This window comes from Procambarus clarkii, chromosome 14, assembly GCF_040958095.1.
Source record: "Procambarus clarkii isolate CNS0578487 chromosome 14, FALCON_Pclarkii_2.0, whole genome shotgun sequence".
Lineage (NCBI taxonomy): Eukaryota > Metazoa > Arthropoda > Malacostraca > Decapoda > Cambaridae > Procambarus > Procambarus clarkii.
In genome coordinates this window covers 50170730-50187958 of record NC_091163.1, presented here as the reverse complement: position 1 = coordinate 50187958, position 17229 = coordinate 50170730, and the positions used below count along the sequence as shown (strand labels likewise).

The 17229-nt window shown below is 52.6% G+C and overlaps 1 protein-coding gene across 1 annotated transcript in view; it reads left to right on the top strand.

Annotated features, from left to right (window-relative positions):
* LOC123752485 (tripartite motif-containing protein 3-like) overlaps positions 1-17229 on the top strand; it is a 230595-nt gene that overhangs the window by 53528 nt on the left and 159838 nt on the right. Inside the window, exon 3 of the mRNA XM_069324617.1 lies at positions 8535-9236. Coding sequence (XP_069180718.1) covers positions 8535-9236 — 702 coding nt within the window. The remainder of the gene's footprint in view (positions 1-8534; positions 9237-17229) is intronic.

Genomic DNA, 17229 nt, shown 5'->3' with positions numbered 1-17229 from the left:
GTACAATTATTTTCAGGCACTCACTTCACACAACAGCTAGCCTTACTACTAATTCACATGAGTTCTAATTCTACTTCACTATTGACAATTATTTCTACTGTATATTTACACTGTACAGTATCTTTTTGTCTAGGCTTAATTAATCATTAACACTTACAATACTGTACTCTATCAACACTTTTTACACTAATTTATATGCCTTTCAATCATATTTTATATCGTTAGTGGATGACTTGTCACGACTTGGTGGGAATTCAGCATCGGCGGGTGCAGCATCGCTTGCAGAGCATTCGTTGCTGGCGGATGCTCCACGACTTGTCGATGGGAATTCAGCATCGGCGGGTGCAGCATGGCTTGTAGAGCATTCATTGCTGGCGGATGCTCCACGACTTGTCGATGGTAATTCAGCATCGACGGGTGCAGCATCGCTTGTCGACGAAGATTTTTCATGAACCGTTGAAATCATGAATTTATCTATTTCTGGGGGGAGCCCCGTCGGCTCCCCGGAGCTTTACCGGCTGATATGCTAATGTCAGACTTTGGCATCAGTCATGTGTATGGAGTTCTAGGGCCTACCGGGGACCACGAGCCAGAACCTGGCCCCCTCAGAGAGGCAAGGGGAGCAATGGCCTATAGAAACCCCCGTGTGGTTGGAAGCATTCTATGTCTGCCATCGACCGGGTCAAGCATCCAGAAAGGTAAGCATTCCAAAACAAACCCCTATTCTGGTGAAAATTGCTACCTAAGCCGAACTAGTGAATAGAACTCTTCAACAGAAAACACGGAAACTAGTATGACGTCATACGTCACCGCGCCGCTGTCTGCGCAGCTCCCCCCTCCCCGGGAGGGGGAAGGGGGAGCCCCAGACCTCCCACGCCGGCTATCCACCCATCAGTTCTTCGGCTGATGCTATAGGCAATGGTTATGTGCTCCGGCTCCAGTGGTTGTTTCAGCACTGTACCTAGAGTGTGGTGTCTGTTTTCTAGGTGGTGCGTGAGCCGGGTGTGATTCTTCAGTACTCGGGCTGCATGCGCCTAGGGTTCTCTTCCCTAGGTGCCCTGTAAGTACTGCCCTTGGGGCTTGGGGCCACCTTCCACAAGTTCCTTGGGTCCTGCCCCTGCTTGGCCGTTTACCGCTTGGTTTTCGGCCGCTCTTTGTGTGCTCGGGTGTTCTGTCTCCCTTGTTCGCCTTAGAGTAAGGGGCAGTGTTTGCACTGGTGGGGCGCGGGGTACTGTGCAGCTTGTCTTTACCAATCATAGCGGCCGGCTCTGTTCCGCTTGGGTACGCTGTCCTCTTGCGGGGTTTTCTTTTTCTTTTGTTTATATACCTGGTGGGGGGTTCTGCCTTCGTTCTTGCCCCTTGTGTCCCTTGTGTTCTGAGTATTTCTGGTGGTACCCCCTGCTAGGTCCCCGTGAGTGTACACGTCCCGGGGGTTCAGCTCTTAGAAAGTTGTTTGGTAGCTTGGGTGCCGGTTAGCAGTACCCTGCCTGGGATTACCTGAGCGCGAGTCCTCTTAAAGTAAACGCTCGGGACCCTGGGAAACCCCTGGGGGCGCGCGGGTCCGATGGATGTGACCCCAGAGCCCCCCCCTCGCTTCCAGCGAGTTTGAGGGTTGCTCTCACCTTTTGTCTCTGGGTGACTCTCTGTTTTGCCTCCGTCTGCTGCCTGTGGGGTCGGTGACACCTTCGACCCGGTGTCCTGCGAGTTTGGTTGCTCGTTGTGGCTCGGTTACCCAGTTGTGCTAACAAAGCGGGTGCGGGCAGCAGGGGCGTTGCACTTGAGCCTTGGTGGTGGCAACGTTCTCGTGGTTTCCTCCCCGGGAGCCCCGGGGCTGCCCCGTTGTATTTCGTTTTGGGACTTGGGGGTGTTGGTTGCTTCGGTTCCATCCACGCCCCCTTGTCTTTCCCCTGGTTCACCCTTCCTGCCTGTATCCGGTTCCTTACCGTCTGTAGGTTCAGGGCGGGGTGTTTGGTGGTGTTGAGACTCGGGCAGTCTCGGGGAATTCCCCTTCCGGGGTAGTGACGGGGGCATTTGGGCCTGTTCCTCCAGCCGTGTTGTATGAGTCTGCCAGTGGGCTCCCTTCCTTAGTGTTTTCACGGCTGCCCCGGTTTTCTGGTACGGCCGGGGCTTTGGGGGAACGGCTCGGCCCCGGGGCCTGTCGTGTAGGTTCCCGGGGCTGGGGAGGGGCTGACTTGGGGGGGCCTTGGCCCCGTTAGACCCCGTGGGGGGTTTTATCCCCCTCTCGGCGGGGCTTGTGGTTACGCGGAGTGGGGTCTTTCCTCCCCACTCGCCGTACGTGCTGTTGGACGTCGGCCCCTCCCCGGGCTCGGTTCCTTGGCCTTTGAGTCGGTTGGTTCCGTCCTGTGGGTGGATGTTTCCTCCCCCGCTTTTTGGGACGGTGTTTTTGTCATGTTTCCCCGTTCGATGGGGTTCTGCGTGACTTTTGATCTCGGGTGCGCCTGCGCCTTCGTGTGCCTTCGGGACTAGTGTTGGCTTCTGTGTTCTCGAGGGTACGGGAAGGTTTTTCGCTACTTCCCGCATTATTGGAACGTCTGTCGGCTCCTAGTACTTGTCGCCCTGTTGGGCTACTTGTCGCCCTGTTGGGCTACTTGTCGCCCTGTTGGGCTACTTGTCGCCCTGTTGGGCTGCTTGTCGCCCTGTTGGGCTACTTGTCGCCCTGTTGGGCTACTTGTCGCCCGGTTGGGCTACTTGTCGCCCGGTTGGGCTACTTGTCGCCCGGTTGGGCTATTTGTCGGCCGTTTGGGCTACTTGTCGCCCGTTTGGGCTACTTGTCGCCCGTTTGGGTTCCCTTTTTTTGGGCTCTTTGCTTCTTTGGCCGGTTTTATTGTTCCTGCTTCCTCTTTTGGCTCTTTTTCTCGTGCAATAGTCCTGGCTGGCGCCTTCCCGCAGGGAGGGTGTGCGGTTCGGCCAGCGTGTTATGCGCATGCGCCGTGGAGTTTGTTTTGGTCTGGGCGATGGTTCAGTGCTGGGGTTTTGCGCCCTTTTTTGCTACAGTGCTTCGCCTCTCGTTCTTCTCCCTGGCTGCGGTATGTGCCCCTTTGCGCCAGGGGTGTCCTGGTTCCCAGTTGTGGGGAGGACACCGCGGTTTTCTGTGTCATGGGTGTGGACCGCCTCCTTCGCCTCTCCCTGTTCTCCTGCGGGTCCGGCTCTGGCGTCTTCACCTGGCGGTGCTCCCAAGTTCTTCTGGGCACGGTTGAGTCGTGTCAAGTTCGAGCCACCATTCGCCAGGTGAGTTTCTGCGGTCTGGCGTCTTTTGGCCGGGCGCTGGATGCGGCGGTGTTCATATACCTGTCTTTATTTAGGTATAATTTTGTACGACTGAGACCGTTCGCACACCAGTGACTGTCCCTTTATCACCCCTTCCTGTCCCCCTCATGTGCATGTCCAACCCATGCTGGAGTCGTTCAGGGGACCCTCCTTTTTTAATGTTGTGAGGTGTGGGGGTTGTAGGGTTGGTTCTGTACTCACCTGGTGAGGCTCCTGGCTGTGCTTGCAGGATTTGAGCTCTGGCTCTTGGGTCCCGCCTATCTGGTAGAACTTGCGGGATAGTACCAGTGGAGTGCAGTGGTGCTATTGGCACTTTTGGGGAACACTGTATTACCATCAGTGGTCTGTGCTTGTTACACGACCTACTTGCGAGCATAAGCCTTCTTGCTGGTTCGTCCGTGGACTTCCAGGGCGCACTGGCCTTTTTTCGTATGGCAGTTCCGGCCCGTCCTGGTTGTGGGGGTATGTGGGCCGGTGGACTGCTCCTAGCAGCTGCCTGGTGGGCCATCCTCTGGCCGGTTTGGCCTGACCTTGGGCCGGGCTTGAGGTGTAAAAGAGCTCCCAGTACCTCATCCAGCAGGTATTGAGCGGGGTTTCTCCGCCGTCGGTCGCCTGGTGCAGGTTTCTGGGCCTGCAGGGTTTTGTCGTGTCTCCGTTGGCCCTGTCTGGGGTCTGCCTGCTCCGTTCTCTGCCTTTGCAGAGGGGAGTTGCTATTTACATGTTGCATGTTGCAGTGGTGCCTGTTGCTGCTGCTGCTGCACGTGAGCATTGGTACCGTGTTTCACGGTGGCGTGTCCTTGTTCCTGTGTCCGGTTGTGGAGTGGCGCTTTGCTGCCGTTTTGTGCCTGGGGATTGCGTGGGGTTTTTGTCCCTGCCTGATTGTCCACCCCTGGTTGTTCTCCTGGTTTTTTTTTTTTGTGCTTCTGCTCTTTCTTCCTGCCTCTTCTGCAGCAGGAATGTTCTGCGTGTGTTCTTAGGCGTTTGTCAGCCTGTGTCCTGTGATGTGCTTCTTTGTCTCGGTCTGTTGCCGTTGTTCGTGCCCCTTGGTTCGGGTCCTGTTCTGGCGGCGACCCTTCCGCCTTCTTTGGTTTTCCTAGATTGCCCGGCCGGTTGTTGTTGTTTTATTTTTTTGGGGGGGTTCTTGCGATGTCTCGCGTCGGACCCGTCGTTTCTGAACTCCTGGCGGGCTTGCATGCTTCGGAGTTTTTCTGTTCGGCAGACGTTCCATCTCCTTGTGCCGCCTGGGTTTCGGTGGTCGCGCCCGAGATCTTCTCGCGGCTCCGCCTTTTTCCTGGGCTCGGGGGGGCCTTGTCGGGGCTGCTTATGTTCTGCCTCGTGGTCTCGCCTCCGGTTGGTGGTCGGGTGGCTTCGTGGTAGGTGTCCCACCTGCGTGCTTTCTTGGCGGCAGTATGGGGTATTTTGGCGGTCCTTCCTTTTCCTGTCCCTTCTTCGGTGGGTCCTTCTTGTTGGCTTGGTTTACTCTCGGCTTGGTTTTCTAGTGGGGGTTGGGGGCCGTCGTCTTGCCACATACTGTCGCCTCTTTTCGTGCGGCGCAGGCGGAGCCGCTTCAGCTTGCTTTCGGTCTTGGTGTTGCTTCTGCACCGTTAGTCAGCTGTCTTGTGCGTCATTTCACCTCCGGCCTGTTCGTGCGCCGCTTGCACCATCCTGGTCTCTGGTCAGCGTGCTCTGTCTTCTCCTCGGTTGGTAGTGCCCCTTCGGTTCCGGTGTGTTTTTTCGTCGGCTCTTTCCTTTGGGCCTTTGCCTCTGGGGGTTGGTTCGCTGTGTTTTCTTGCTCCTTCGGTTTTAGCGTTTTGGTTGTTTGATGGCAGCAGTCTCCATCTTTTCTGGCGCGGGGTGGGGCTGCTGCATTCTGGAGGGGTCCAGGGTTTGTTGGTGCTTTGTTGGTCGGGCCGGGGGTGTGTCGTTTTTGTGTTCAGTGGCGGCCCTCTGCTGTTGTTTGCGTGCCACGGCGTTTGGGTCCGGAGCGCGATTTGCGTTGATCCGGTTCTGTTCTTCCCGGTTCGCGGGTGATGGTGTCCCGGGTGGTCAGCCGTGTTCTTGCGGCTAAGCTGCATGTGTTCTTCCCTCATGCCTGTGGCGTTCGTGGCTTCGCTGCTCTCGCTGCCGTCTGGGCGACGTGGCCTTGCAGTCTTTCGGGCATGGATTTTTGGTGTTCGTGCAGGGGCCTTGCTGCTCGTGGTTCTCGTGTTGTTCCCGGGATTTTCGGGGCTGTGGCGCCTTGGGTTGGCGTTTGCTGCCGGTTGTCTCGCCTCCTTGGGGGGTGCGTGGTGTCCGCCTCCCGGTTTTGTCCCTTTGACCTTCCTCTGTGGGTAGTTAGCTCCGGGGAGCCGACGGGGCTCCCCCCAGAAAACCAGCGTTGAATGTAATGAAACGCCATTTTCTGGGTGAGACCCGGAGGCTCCCCGGCAACCCTCCCTCCCTCCGGTCGGCGTTTTTCGCGTGTTTTGACATCCAGCCTCAGAACTGATGGGTGGATAGCCGGCGTGGGAGGTCTGGGGCTCCCCCTTCCCCCTCCCGGGGAGGGGGGAGCTGCGCAGACAGCGGCGCGGTGACGTATGACGTCATACTAGTTTCCGTGTTTTCTGTTGAAGAGTTCTATTCACTAGTTCGGCTTAGGTAGCAATTTTCACCAGAATAGGGGTTTGTTTTGGAATGCTTACCTTTCTGGATGCTTGACCCGGTCGATGGCAGACATAGAATGCTTCCAACCACACGGGGGTTTCTATAGGCCATTGCTCCCCTTGCCTCTCTGAGGGGGCCAGGTTCTGGCTCGTGGTCCCCGGTAGGCCCTAGAACTCCATACACATGACTGATGCCAAAGTCTGACATTAGCATATCAGCCGGTAAAGCTCCGGGGAGCCTCCGGGTCTCACCCAGAAAATGGCGTTTCATTACATTCAACGCTGGTTTTTTGTCTGAATCTGATTTTCTCTGGCTAACATTCTGAGACATTGCTTTAAGGCTGTAAAGTGTACATAAAAATTTCCAATAACCTCATGTTTACTTTTTATTGAATATTCAATGAGTTCCTCAACTTGTTCCAATCTTTTCTGATATCCGACACCTCTAGGCAGAGCCTCACCAACATCGTCCGAGTCATCATCAGAGTCATCAGAGTCATCAGAGTCATTTCCGAGAACACTTTGCGCAATCTGTTCTTCAGTTAACAATTCATAACCAGGATCGTAATCATTTTCTAACCATTCATTGATATCATTCACTTGTACACCCTGACCAGCTTGGAGCAACATTGTTCGGATCGTTTCTTCAAACCCTTCAAAATCATTGGCTTCATTTTCAAAACCTTCGAATTCACTATCAGATACTGCTGCATCACATCTAGGCCTCTCTGTTAACAGTTTCTTCCATGAATTTGTTAGTGTGGTTTCTTTCACTTTATTCCAAAGCCTAGCCCAGTGGAATATTGCTTCCCTGATTGTGTACTTTTTTAGATTTTCTAGTGTTCTTTGAGCCCTTGTATCCTTTCCTGTCAATTCATCTTCCTCGCTAGGTAAAACAACTAAAACATCTTCAAGCATTGCTGTTTGGTACATACGTTTAGCAGCAAGGATAACACCTTGGTCCATGGGCTGGATCAAGGATGTTGTGTTTGGTGGAAGTGCCATGCATTTTATTCTGCCATCCCTTGAAATTAACTTGCTAATGGGATGAGCAGGGGCATTATCTAGCAGCAACAATGCCTTAACCTCACTGGCCTTTATTCCACATTTGTTGATCTGGAATTCTCTGACTTCTTTGCAAAAGTGGTTTTCAAACCAGTCCGTAAATATTATTTGATTAAACCATGATTTCTTAAAATTGTAATATATTACAGGTAATGCCTGCATTATATTTTTTAAGGCTCGAGGATTTTTAGACTTGCCTACCACGGCACATTTTGTCCTGTGAGAGGCATCAGCATTAGCACAAAGCAAGACTGAGAGCCGTTCCTTGCTTATCTTTCGTCCAGGAATATTTTCCTGCATCCTACTGGTTAAGGATGTACTTGGTACAGCTCGCCACATAAACCCAGTCTCATCAGCATTATATACTTGATATTTCCTTAAATTATTACTGACAATGTACTCGTTTAATTTAGCCTTGAATGAATCAACATTAGTGGGATCAGCACTTGACGCCTCACCAGAAATTTTTTTGGTGTTTGAAATGTTATGCCGAGCCTTAAATCTTCCAACCCACCCATCACTTGCACTGAAATCTTTTATACCTAATTGAATGGCAAGTTTACTTGCTGCAACTTTAAGCTCTTCAAATCTTATTGCCATGCCAATTGTGCGGTGCTGAATAAACCACTTATACACTGCAGCATCCAATTGTGGATACTGACCAGACTTTACTGTTTTTCTCGAACATGCAGCACCAGAAGTAGCACACTCTGTTGTGCTCACATATTTTAATAGAGTATCCTTCTGTTTCTTGATGTCACTTACTGTACTTTTCCCGATGTTAAACTCTGCTGCTGCTCGTGCATGAGAATATCCTTTATCAAGTTTCTTAATTAACTCCAGCTTCTGTGCAACCGTCAGGCGCTTCCTTTGGGTAACTTTTGGCATTTTGTAAATTAAAAAGATCACAATTACAGTACAGTAATATCCTTCACAATTGAAGCTAGCCGCGCGAGTTCACAGTAAACAATGGGAACACATGGCCCGGCGGAGTACATACTAGGTCCGTGGGAAAAAAAATACCTAGTGCCTATACATACTATAAAAGGTATTTAATAAGAAAACAAAGACTTTTGCTTAATAAAAACTGTTTCAAAATATTTTATTAATAATAATTTACAATTTTCTTCATTAAAGTGAATCATTTTAAAAGAAAATTAAGATGTAATATATGACTCTGGACGATCCAGGTCGGTGGCGGCCTGGTCGCCATGTGAGGGGACGCTGATGCCACAACAAACCCAATACCGACTGTCGGTAATATCGACCGCAGACCGGTATAGCAGGCTCTAGCTACTGGGCTCCCAAACCGGTCGTTAATACCAGCAGATCGGTATAAAAGAGGCCGTTAAATTGAGTGGATACTGTATACGTATATGGCTTGTGGTCCTCGGTAGGCTGAACTCCAATTGACTGATGACCCCAGACTAATATGCGCATATCAATCCGATAGCTCCAGAGAGCCGGAGGGACTCACCCAGAAGATAATTTTTTTCGTTGTAAATACATGTAACTTAACCAAATATTCTTTATCTACAGGATAACAACCCAGAGGAATGTTCAGTGTGTTTTAACAATTATGATGACACACTGCTACGGCCTCGCAATCTGCCTTGTGGCCACACATTCTGCTCCCAGTGTATTGACAATGCTATCAAGAATGGTCAGCTGAACTGCCCCAGCTGCCGTGCCCAGCACACTGCCACAGCTGCTACTCAGTTCCCAATCAGTTATGGTATGGAGGCCTTTATCAGAAAACTAAAAGGTATGGAGGTTGTGCCAGTGAAAACGGTACCCACAAAACCCAATAAAGCTCCCACCAGAGGCATCAGTAAGAAGTTACGTTCCCTGGTGGAGGAGCAGAAGAGCAGCATCAGCAGCCTCATTACCAGCTGTGAAGAGGTACTGTCCCAGCTGGGTGAGTACCGGGGGCAGCTGGGGGACTGGAAGACTCAACACCTCCAGCTCCAGGACAGACTCTATGCTCTGGTAGAGCAGAACAAGTCAGCAATGAAGCTCTTGGAACTGGAGGATACCAGTGTGGTGGATATGACAACACAAGGAGAGGAAGGGAAGACTCAGCTGCAGGGCATGTTGGGGAGCCTCGACACAGTCAACACAGCACAGGAGGTTGGCACAACCATAGACACAGCTGATGAGTGCAGCATGAAGGTAGAAGATTGGCTCCAGAAGTGCCAGGAACTCTTCCCAGATGTCAACACTGTCCACACCTCAGTGAAGGTATGCTGCTGAAGGTCACATTGTTCTCACCCAACTGAGTGTAGTATTGCCTCTATATAAACACTTTTGATATGGAGACACATCAAGATGAGAGTAAACTTTATATATATAGGATGATATGGAGACACATCAAGATGACAGTAAACTTTATATATATAGGATGATATGGAGACACATCAAGATGAGAGTAAACTTTATATATATAGGATGATATGGAGACACATCAAGATGAGAGTAAACTTTATATATATAGGATGATATGGAGACACATCAAGATGAGAGTAAACTTTATATATATAGGATGATATGGAGACACATCAAGATGAGAGTAAACTTTATATATATAGGATGATATGGAGACACATCAAGATGAGGGTAAACTTTATATATATAGGATGATATGGAGACACATCAAGATGAGAGTAAACTTTATATATATATATAGGATGATATGGAGACACATCAAGATGAGAGTAAACTTTATATATATAGGATGATATGGAGACACATCAAGATGAGAGTAAACTTTATATATATATAGGATGATATGGAGACACATCAAGATGAGAGTAAACTTTATATAGGATGATATGGAGACACATCAAGATGAGAGTAAACTTTATATATATATAGGATGATATGGAGACACATCAAGATGAGAGTAAACTTTATATAGGATGATATGGAGACACATCAAGATGAGAGTAAACTTTATATATATATAGGATGATATGGAGACACATCAAGATGAGAGTAAACTTTATATATAAAGGAAACTTTTTGTTTTAAAATCTGAAACATTTTTATTAATAAAGTCAACTGTCATCGTGGTGTTTCTCTACACTGTGGTCAGCACTCAGTGTACACTACACTGTGGTCAGCACTCAGTGTACACTACACTGTGGTCAGCACTCAGTGTACACTACACTGTGGTCAGCACTCAGTGTACACTACACTGTGGTCAGCACTCAGTGTTCAATACACTGTGGTCAGCACTCAGTGTACACTACACTGTGGTCAGCACTCAGTGTTCAATACACTGTGGTCAGCACTCAGTGTACACTACACTGTGGTCAGCACTCAGTGTACACTACACTGTGGTCAGCACTCAGTGTACACTACACTGTGGTCAGCACTCAGTGTACACTACACTGTGGTCAGCACTCAGTGTACACTACACTGGTCAGCACTCAGTGTACACTACACTGTGGTCAGCACTCAGTGTACACTACACTGTGGTCAGCACTCAGTGTTCAATACACTGTGGTCAGCACTCAGTGTACACTACACTGTGGTCAGCACTCAGTGTACACTACACTGTGGTCAGCACTCAGTACTCACCTAGTTGTACTCACCTAGTTGTGTTTGCGGGGGTTGAGCTCTGGCTCTTTGGTCCCGCCTCTCAACCGTCAATCAACAGGTGTACAGATTCCTGAGCCTATCGGGCTCTGTCATATCTACACTTGAAACTGTGTATGGAGTCAGCCTCCACCACATCACTTCCTAATGCATTCCATTTGTCAACCACTCTGACACTAAAAAAGTTCTTTCTAATATCTCTGTGGCTCATTTGGGCACTCAGTTTCCACCTGTGTCCCCTAGTACGTGTGCCCCTTGTGTTAAATAGACTGTCTTTATCTACCCTATCAATCCCCTTCAGAATCTTGAATGTGGTGATCATGTCCCCCCTAACTCTTCTGTCTTCCAGCGAAGTGAGGTTTAATTCCCGTAGTCTCTCCTCGTAGCTCATACCTCTCAGCTCGGGTACTAGTCTGGTGGCAAACCTTTGAACCTTTTCCAGTTTAGTCTTATCCTTGACTAGATATGGACTCCATGCTGGGGCTGCATACTCCAGGATTGGCCTGACATATGTGGTATACAAAGTTCTGAATGATTCTTTACACAAGTTTCTGAATGCCGTTCGTATGTTGGCCAGCCTGGCATATGCCGCTGATGTTATCCGCTTGATATGTGCTGCAGGAGACAGGTCTGGCGTGATGTCAACCCCCAAGTCTTTTTCCTTCTCTGACTCCTGAAGAATTTCCTCTCCCAGATGATACCTTGTATCTGGCCTCCTGCTCCCTACACCTATCTTCATTACATTACATTTGGTTGGGTTAAACTCTAACAACCATTTGTTCGACCATTCCTTCAGCTTGTCTAGGTCTTCTTGAAGCCTCAAACAGTCCTCTTCTGTTTTAATCCTTCTCATAATTTTAGCATCGTCCGCAAACATTGAGAGAAATGAATCGATACCCTCCGGGAGATCATTTACATATATCAGAAACAAGATAGGACCGAGTATAGAGCCCTGTGGGACTCCACTGGTGACTTCACGCCAATCGGAGGTCTCACCCCTCACCGTAACTCTCTGCTTCCTATTGCTTAGATACTCCCTTATCCACTGGAGCACCTTACCAGCTACACCTGCCTGTCTCTCCAGCTTATGTACCAGCCTCTTATGCGGTACTGTGTCAAAGGCTTTCCGACAATCCAAGAAAATGCAGTCCGCCCAGCCCTCTCTTTCTTGCTTAATCTGTGTCACCTGATCGTAGAATTCTATCAAGCCTGTAAGGCAAGATTTACCCTCCCTGAATCCATGTTGGCGATTTGTCACGAAGTCCCTTCTCTCCAGATGTGTTACCAGGTTTTTTCTCACGATCTTCTCCATCACCTTGCATGGTATACAAGTCAAGGACACTGGCCTGTAGTTCAGTGCCTCTTGTCTGTCGCCCTTTTTGTATATTGGGACCACATTCGCCGTCTTCCATATTTCTGGTAGGTCTCCCGTCTCTAGTGACTTACTATACACTATGGAGAGTGGCAGGCAAAGTGCCTCTGCACACTCTTTCAGTACCCATGGTGAGATCCCATCTGGACCAACAGCCTTTCTAACATCCAGATCCAGCAGGTGTCTCTTGACCTCCTCTCTCGTAATTTCGAACTCCTCCAAGGCCGCCTGGTTTACCTCCCTTTCTCCTAGCACAGTGACCTCACCCTGTTCTATTGTGAAGACCTCCTGGAACCTCTTGTTGAGTTCCTCACACACCTCTCTGTCATTCTCTGTATACCTGTCCTCGCCTGTTCTAAGTTTCAATACCTGTTCTTTCACTGTTGTTTTCCTTCTGATGTGACTGTGGAGTAGCTTTGGTTCGGTCTTGGCTTTGTTTGCTATATCATTTTCAAAATTTTTCTCTGCTTCTCTTCTCACCCTGACGTACTCATTCCTGGTTCTCTGGTATCTCTCTCTGCTTTCTGCTGTTCTGTTATTCCGGAAGTTCCTCCACGCCTTTTTGTTCAGTTTCTTCGCTTCCATACATGCCCTATTATACCATGGATTCTTCTGTTGCTTCTCGGATTTTTCCCTTTGGGCCGGGATGAACCTGTTTACTGCCTCCTGACACTTTTGGGTAACATAGTCCATCATACCCTGTACAGACTTGTCTCTGAGGTCTGTGTCCCAAGGTATTTCACTTAGGAAACTTCTCATCTGTTCATAATTCCCCTTTCGGTATGCCAGCCTTTTGATTCCTAGTTCTTTCTGGGGGGAGCCCCTCGGCTCCCCGGAGCTATCCCAGGCTGATATGCTAATGTCAGACTTTGGCATCAGTCATGTGTATGGAGTTCTTAGGCCTACCGGGGACCACGGCCAGAACCGGGCCCCCTCAGAGAGGCAAGGGGAGCAATGGCCTATAGAAGCCCCCGTGTAGTTGGAAGCATTCTATGTCTGCCATCGACCGGAACAGGCACCCAGAAAGGTAAGCGCCCCAAAACAAACCCCTATTCTGGTTAAAATTGCTACCTAAAACCGAACTAGTGGATAGAACTCCCCAACCGAAAACAAGCAAACTAGTGTGACGTCACACACTGCCGCGCCGCTGTCTGCGCAGCTCCCCCCTCCCCGGGAGGGGGAAGGGGGAGCCCCAGACCCCCGCGCCGGCTACCCGCACCTCAGTTCTTGAGGCTGATGCTATAGGCGATGGTCGTGTGCTCTGGCTCCGGTGTCGCTACTGCACTGTGCTTTGCGTGTGGTGTTAGTTTTGTGGGTGCATGAGCCAGGAGTTATCTTCAGTACTCGGGCTGCATGCGCCTAGGGCTGCCTTCCCTAGGAGCCCTGTAAGTACTGCCCTTGGGGCCACCTTCCACAGGCTCCTCGGGGTCTGCCTCTGCTGGTCCGTTTTACCTTTCGGTTTTTCGGCCGCCTGTTGGGCTCTTGGGTGTTCTGTTCTCCCTTGTTACCGGCAGGTAAGAGGCAGTTTGCACTGGTAGGGGCGCAGGGTGCTACTCAGCTTGTATTTCCCGACATCGCGGCCGGCTCTGTTCCTTGGGGTTCGCTGTCCTCTTGTGGGGTTTTGTTTTTCTTTTTGTTTTTGCCTGGTGGGGGGTTCTGTCATTTTATTGTTTGTTTTTGCCCTTCCACTGTTCTCCTCGGTGGCGCCCCCTGCTAGGTCCCCGTGAGTGTACACGTCCCTGGGATTCAGCTTTAGAAGTTTGCTTGGTAGTTTTGGGCGCCGGTTTGCAGCACCCTGCCTGGGACTACCTGAGCGCGAGTCCTCTTAAAGTAAACGCTCAGGACCCTGGGAATCCCCTAGGGGGCGCGTGGGTCCGATGGATGTGACCCCGGGGTCCCCACTCGCTGTGTGCGAGTTTGAGGGTTGCTCGGTCCCCTTGTCTCAGGGTGACCCTCATTGTTTTTGCCTCTGCCACGCTGCCTGTTGGGTCGGTGATACTTTCGACCCTGAGTCCTGTGAGTGTTGCTGCTTGCTTGTGACTCAATTTACCCAATCCTCTGATGATTCTATTCGGGTACAGGCGGCACGTGCGTTGCAGTCTAGGTTTCGTCTGTTGCAACGCGCTCGGTTGGTTGCTTCCCCGGATGCCCCGGGGCTGCCCCGCTTTGCTTTTCGAGACCCGGACTTGGGGGTGGGGGTCGCTTCGATCCTGGTTCAGTCCGCACCTCCTCGTCCTTCCCCTTCTGTTCGTTCTGGTCCCCCGCCCCTGCTTCCGGCCCCGAAGCGTCTGAGGGTTTCGGGGTCGGAGCAGGGGTTACTTGATTTCGAGACTCGGGCAGCTTCGGGGGTTGCCCCTTCCGGGGGGGCGGCAGAGGCATTCGAGTCTTGTCTCCCGGCCGAAGCTTCAGGGTCTAACCAGTGGGCCCCCCTTCCTCCAGCTTTTCCGGCTGCTCCGTCCTTGTCTTGTGGGGTCGGGGCTTGGGGAGAGGACTCGGCCTCGGGTCCTGTGGTGACGGACCTCGAGGCTGGGGAGGGGCTGACTTGGGGGCCTTGGGCCCCGCTGGACCCCGCCTGGGTTTTTCTTCCCACTGAGCGGGGCTTATTGTTACAAGGAGTGGGGTTTTCTTTTCCCCCCTCTGCGTACGAGTTGGATTTGGTGTCGGCCCCTCCCCGGGTTCGGTTCCGTGTTCCCCCCGGGTACGTCGGTTCCGTCCTTCCGGAGGTTTCGGCTTATCGCATCCAACCTGGTGTGGTGCGAGCGGCCTTTGCAGCTTACCTCCTGCGTGACCCGGATTATGCCTCGGAAATGGATCTGTCCACGTTCAGGTTTGGGACTTCGTTCCCTTTCTGGCTCCGTTACGAGGTTCCGGAGACGTCCTGGCTAGCAGACTGCCCCTAGTTTGGTCTGGATTCCTGGCATTCCTTCTGTCGTTCCCGCGCGCTGGAGTGGCGGGAAGCTTCCACGGTGCTTCAGGTTTTCCTGGGGGGTGAACTTGAGTACCTGAATGAGTGCTTGTTTGCCCCTGCCCTTCCCCGCGATGTGGGCGTTATTCAGCTCCATGTGCAGGTTCCCTCCCTTTCGGCGGCGCTCGTGGCGTAGGACTTGCGCGCCCGGGGCCTTTTGTGTTCGGCCTTGCGGTTCTTTTCCCTCCTGGAGCTGTCTTCGGATTGGCTCGTGGAGGATGTGGGGACGCTTGGGTCCGTCCCGGGGTCCGGCACCTTGTCCTCGGCTGCGCGTTCGTCGGCTGCCTTGTTGAAGCTGTTCACGCCGATTTTGCGGGATGCGGTTTCCCTGTTCTATGCTTCCCGTCTCGCGTGTCGGCAGGCGGTGCTGGGTTCCTCCGTGGAATCTGCTTGGGCTCTGGCTTAGGCGTTCTTCACCTTTTTGTCCTCTCCTGTTTGGGGAGTCGGCCGTGGTGCAGTTTATTCAGGCTGCGTCGGCGGCTTGTCGTCCGATGTCGGACTTGTTGGTTTTCCGGGGGTCCCGGGGTGGGTCTTCCCGGAAAGGTCGTGCCAGGGCTCGGGGTTCCTCTCGTCGTGGTAGGCCTCTGGTGTCAGGTTTGGGGTTGGCTCCTCCTGCGGACCCTCCCTCTTCTGGTCGGCGCGGTGTTCGCACTGTGCGGGGTTCTGGGTCTCGTAAGGGTCGCTGGTCCTTTCGCGGTTTGCCCCCTTGACGGGGCGATGGGGGGGCGGCTTGCGCTGTTCGCCCGCGCCTGGTCCCACGATTCGTGGGCCTTTCGGGTCATGTCTCGCGGCCTGCGGTGGCGTTGGGTGGCCCCTCCCCCCTTTGGGGGGTCGGGGCTGGCAGGGCAGGCTTCTTCCCCTGCGCTCTGTCGAGTCGTCTTGGAGTGGGTACGCTTGGGCGTCGTCGAAACGACGTCGTCCCTCAGATGGGTTTCCCGTCTGTTTCCGGTTCCGAAACGGGACTGCGCGGACCTGCGGTTCATTCTGGACTTGTCCCGTCTGAACCCCTGGGTTCATTGCCCCTCCTTTCGGATGACTACGCTGTCTCAGGTTCGGCTCCTCTTGGAGCCGGGAGCTTGGATGGTGTCCCTGGACCTCCGGGATGCTTATTGGCATGTCCCGATTCATCCGCGGTTCAGGGACTGGCTCGGTTTTGTAGTGGGGCGTCTGAGTTACCGCTTTCGTTGTCTCCCGTTCGGGTTGAACCTGGCACCTCGCGTGTTCACACGCCTTACACGGGTTGTGGTGGCTCGTTTGCGTCTCCTAGGTGTTCGGGTGTTGGCCTACCTCGACGACTGGCTGGTTTGGGCTCCCAGCCAGTCAGCTTGCTTGCTAGCCAGGGATTTGGTTCTTTCCCAGCTCGCCGGGTTCGGGTTCTTGGTGAACTGGAGGAAGTCCCGTCTGGTTCCCTCTCAGGTTCGGACTTGGCTGGGTCTCGTGTGGGACTCTCGAACCGCCTCCTTGTCTCTCCCTCCGGAGTCTCTCCTGCGGCTGCGGTCCCGCCTTCGTCTGTTTCTGGAGGGCCCTCGGGTCACCCGGCGGTTGCTCGAGGGGCTGTGCGGGAGCCTGAACTTCGCGATGGTGGTCTACCCGCCGGGTCGGGTTTGGCTTCGACGGCTGTTCTGGTTCCTTCGGGGTTCCCCCTTCTGCCTCTCTCGCGATCGCAGAGTTCGACCCCCGGGGGACTTGCGTCGGTTGCTGCGTCACCGGCTTCCTCTTCGGGTTTTTCGGGGTTCAGTGCCTTGGCGCCTACCCGAGCCCTCGCTCGATGTGTACACGGATGCGTCGTCTCTCGGCTGGGGTTTTGTGACCAGTGCTCACCAGGCCGGCCAGGGGCGTTGGGATCCGTCCTTCCGTCGAGCTCACAGTACGGTGCGGGAGTTCGCGGCAGTGTGGTTTGCTCTGGGGAGGATTCGGGTGGCCCGCGGATCGACGATTCGGCTCCATTCGGACTGCTCTCTGGTGGTTCATTGCCAGAACCGTGGGGGTTCGATGCGGTCCTTGTCTCTTTGGGGTTGGTCGCTTCGGGTGACTCGTCTGCTGAGTTCTCGGGCTTTGGCTCTCCTGGCGGTTCACGTACGGGGCGTGTCCAACGTCTTGGCCGACGCCCTGTCTCGCTTCGTTCCCCTCTCCACGGAATGGACGGTCGACGACGAGTCCTTCCGTTGGCTTTGCCAGACGTTCGGGCGCCCCAAAGTGGACCTCTTCGCGTCGGCGTGGTCGCGGCGTCTTCCCGTTTATGCGGCGCCCTTCCCCGATTGCGAGGCCGTCGGGGTCGATGCCTTTCGGCTAGACTG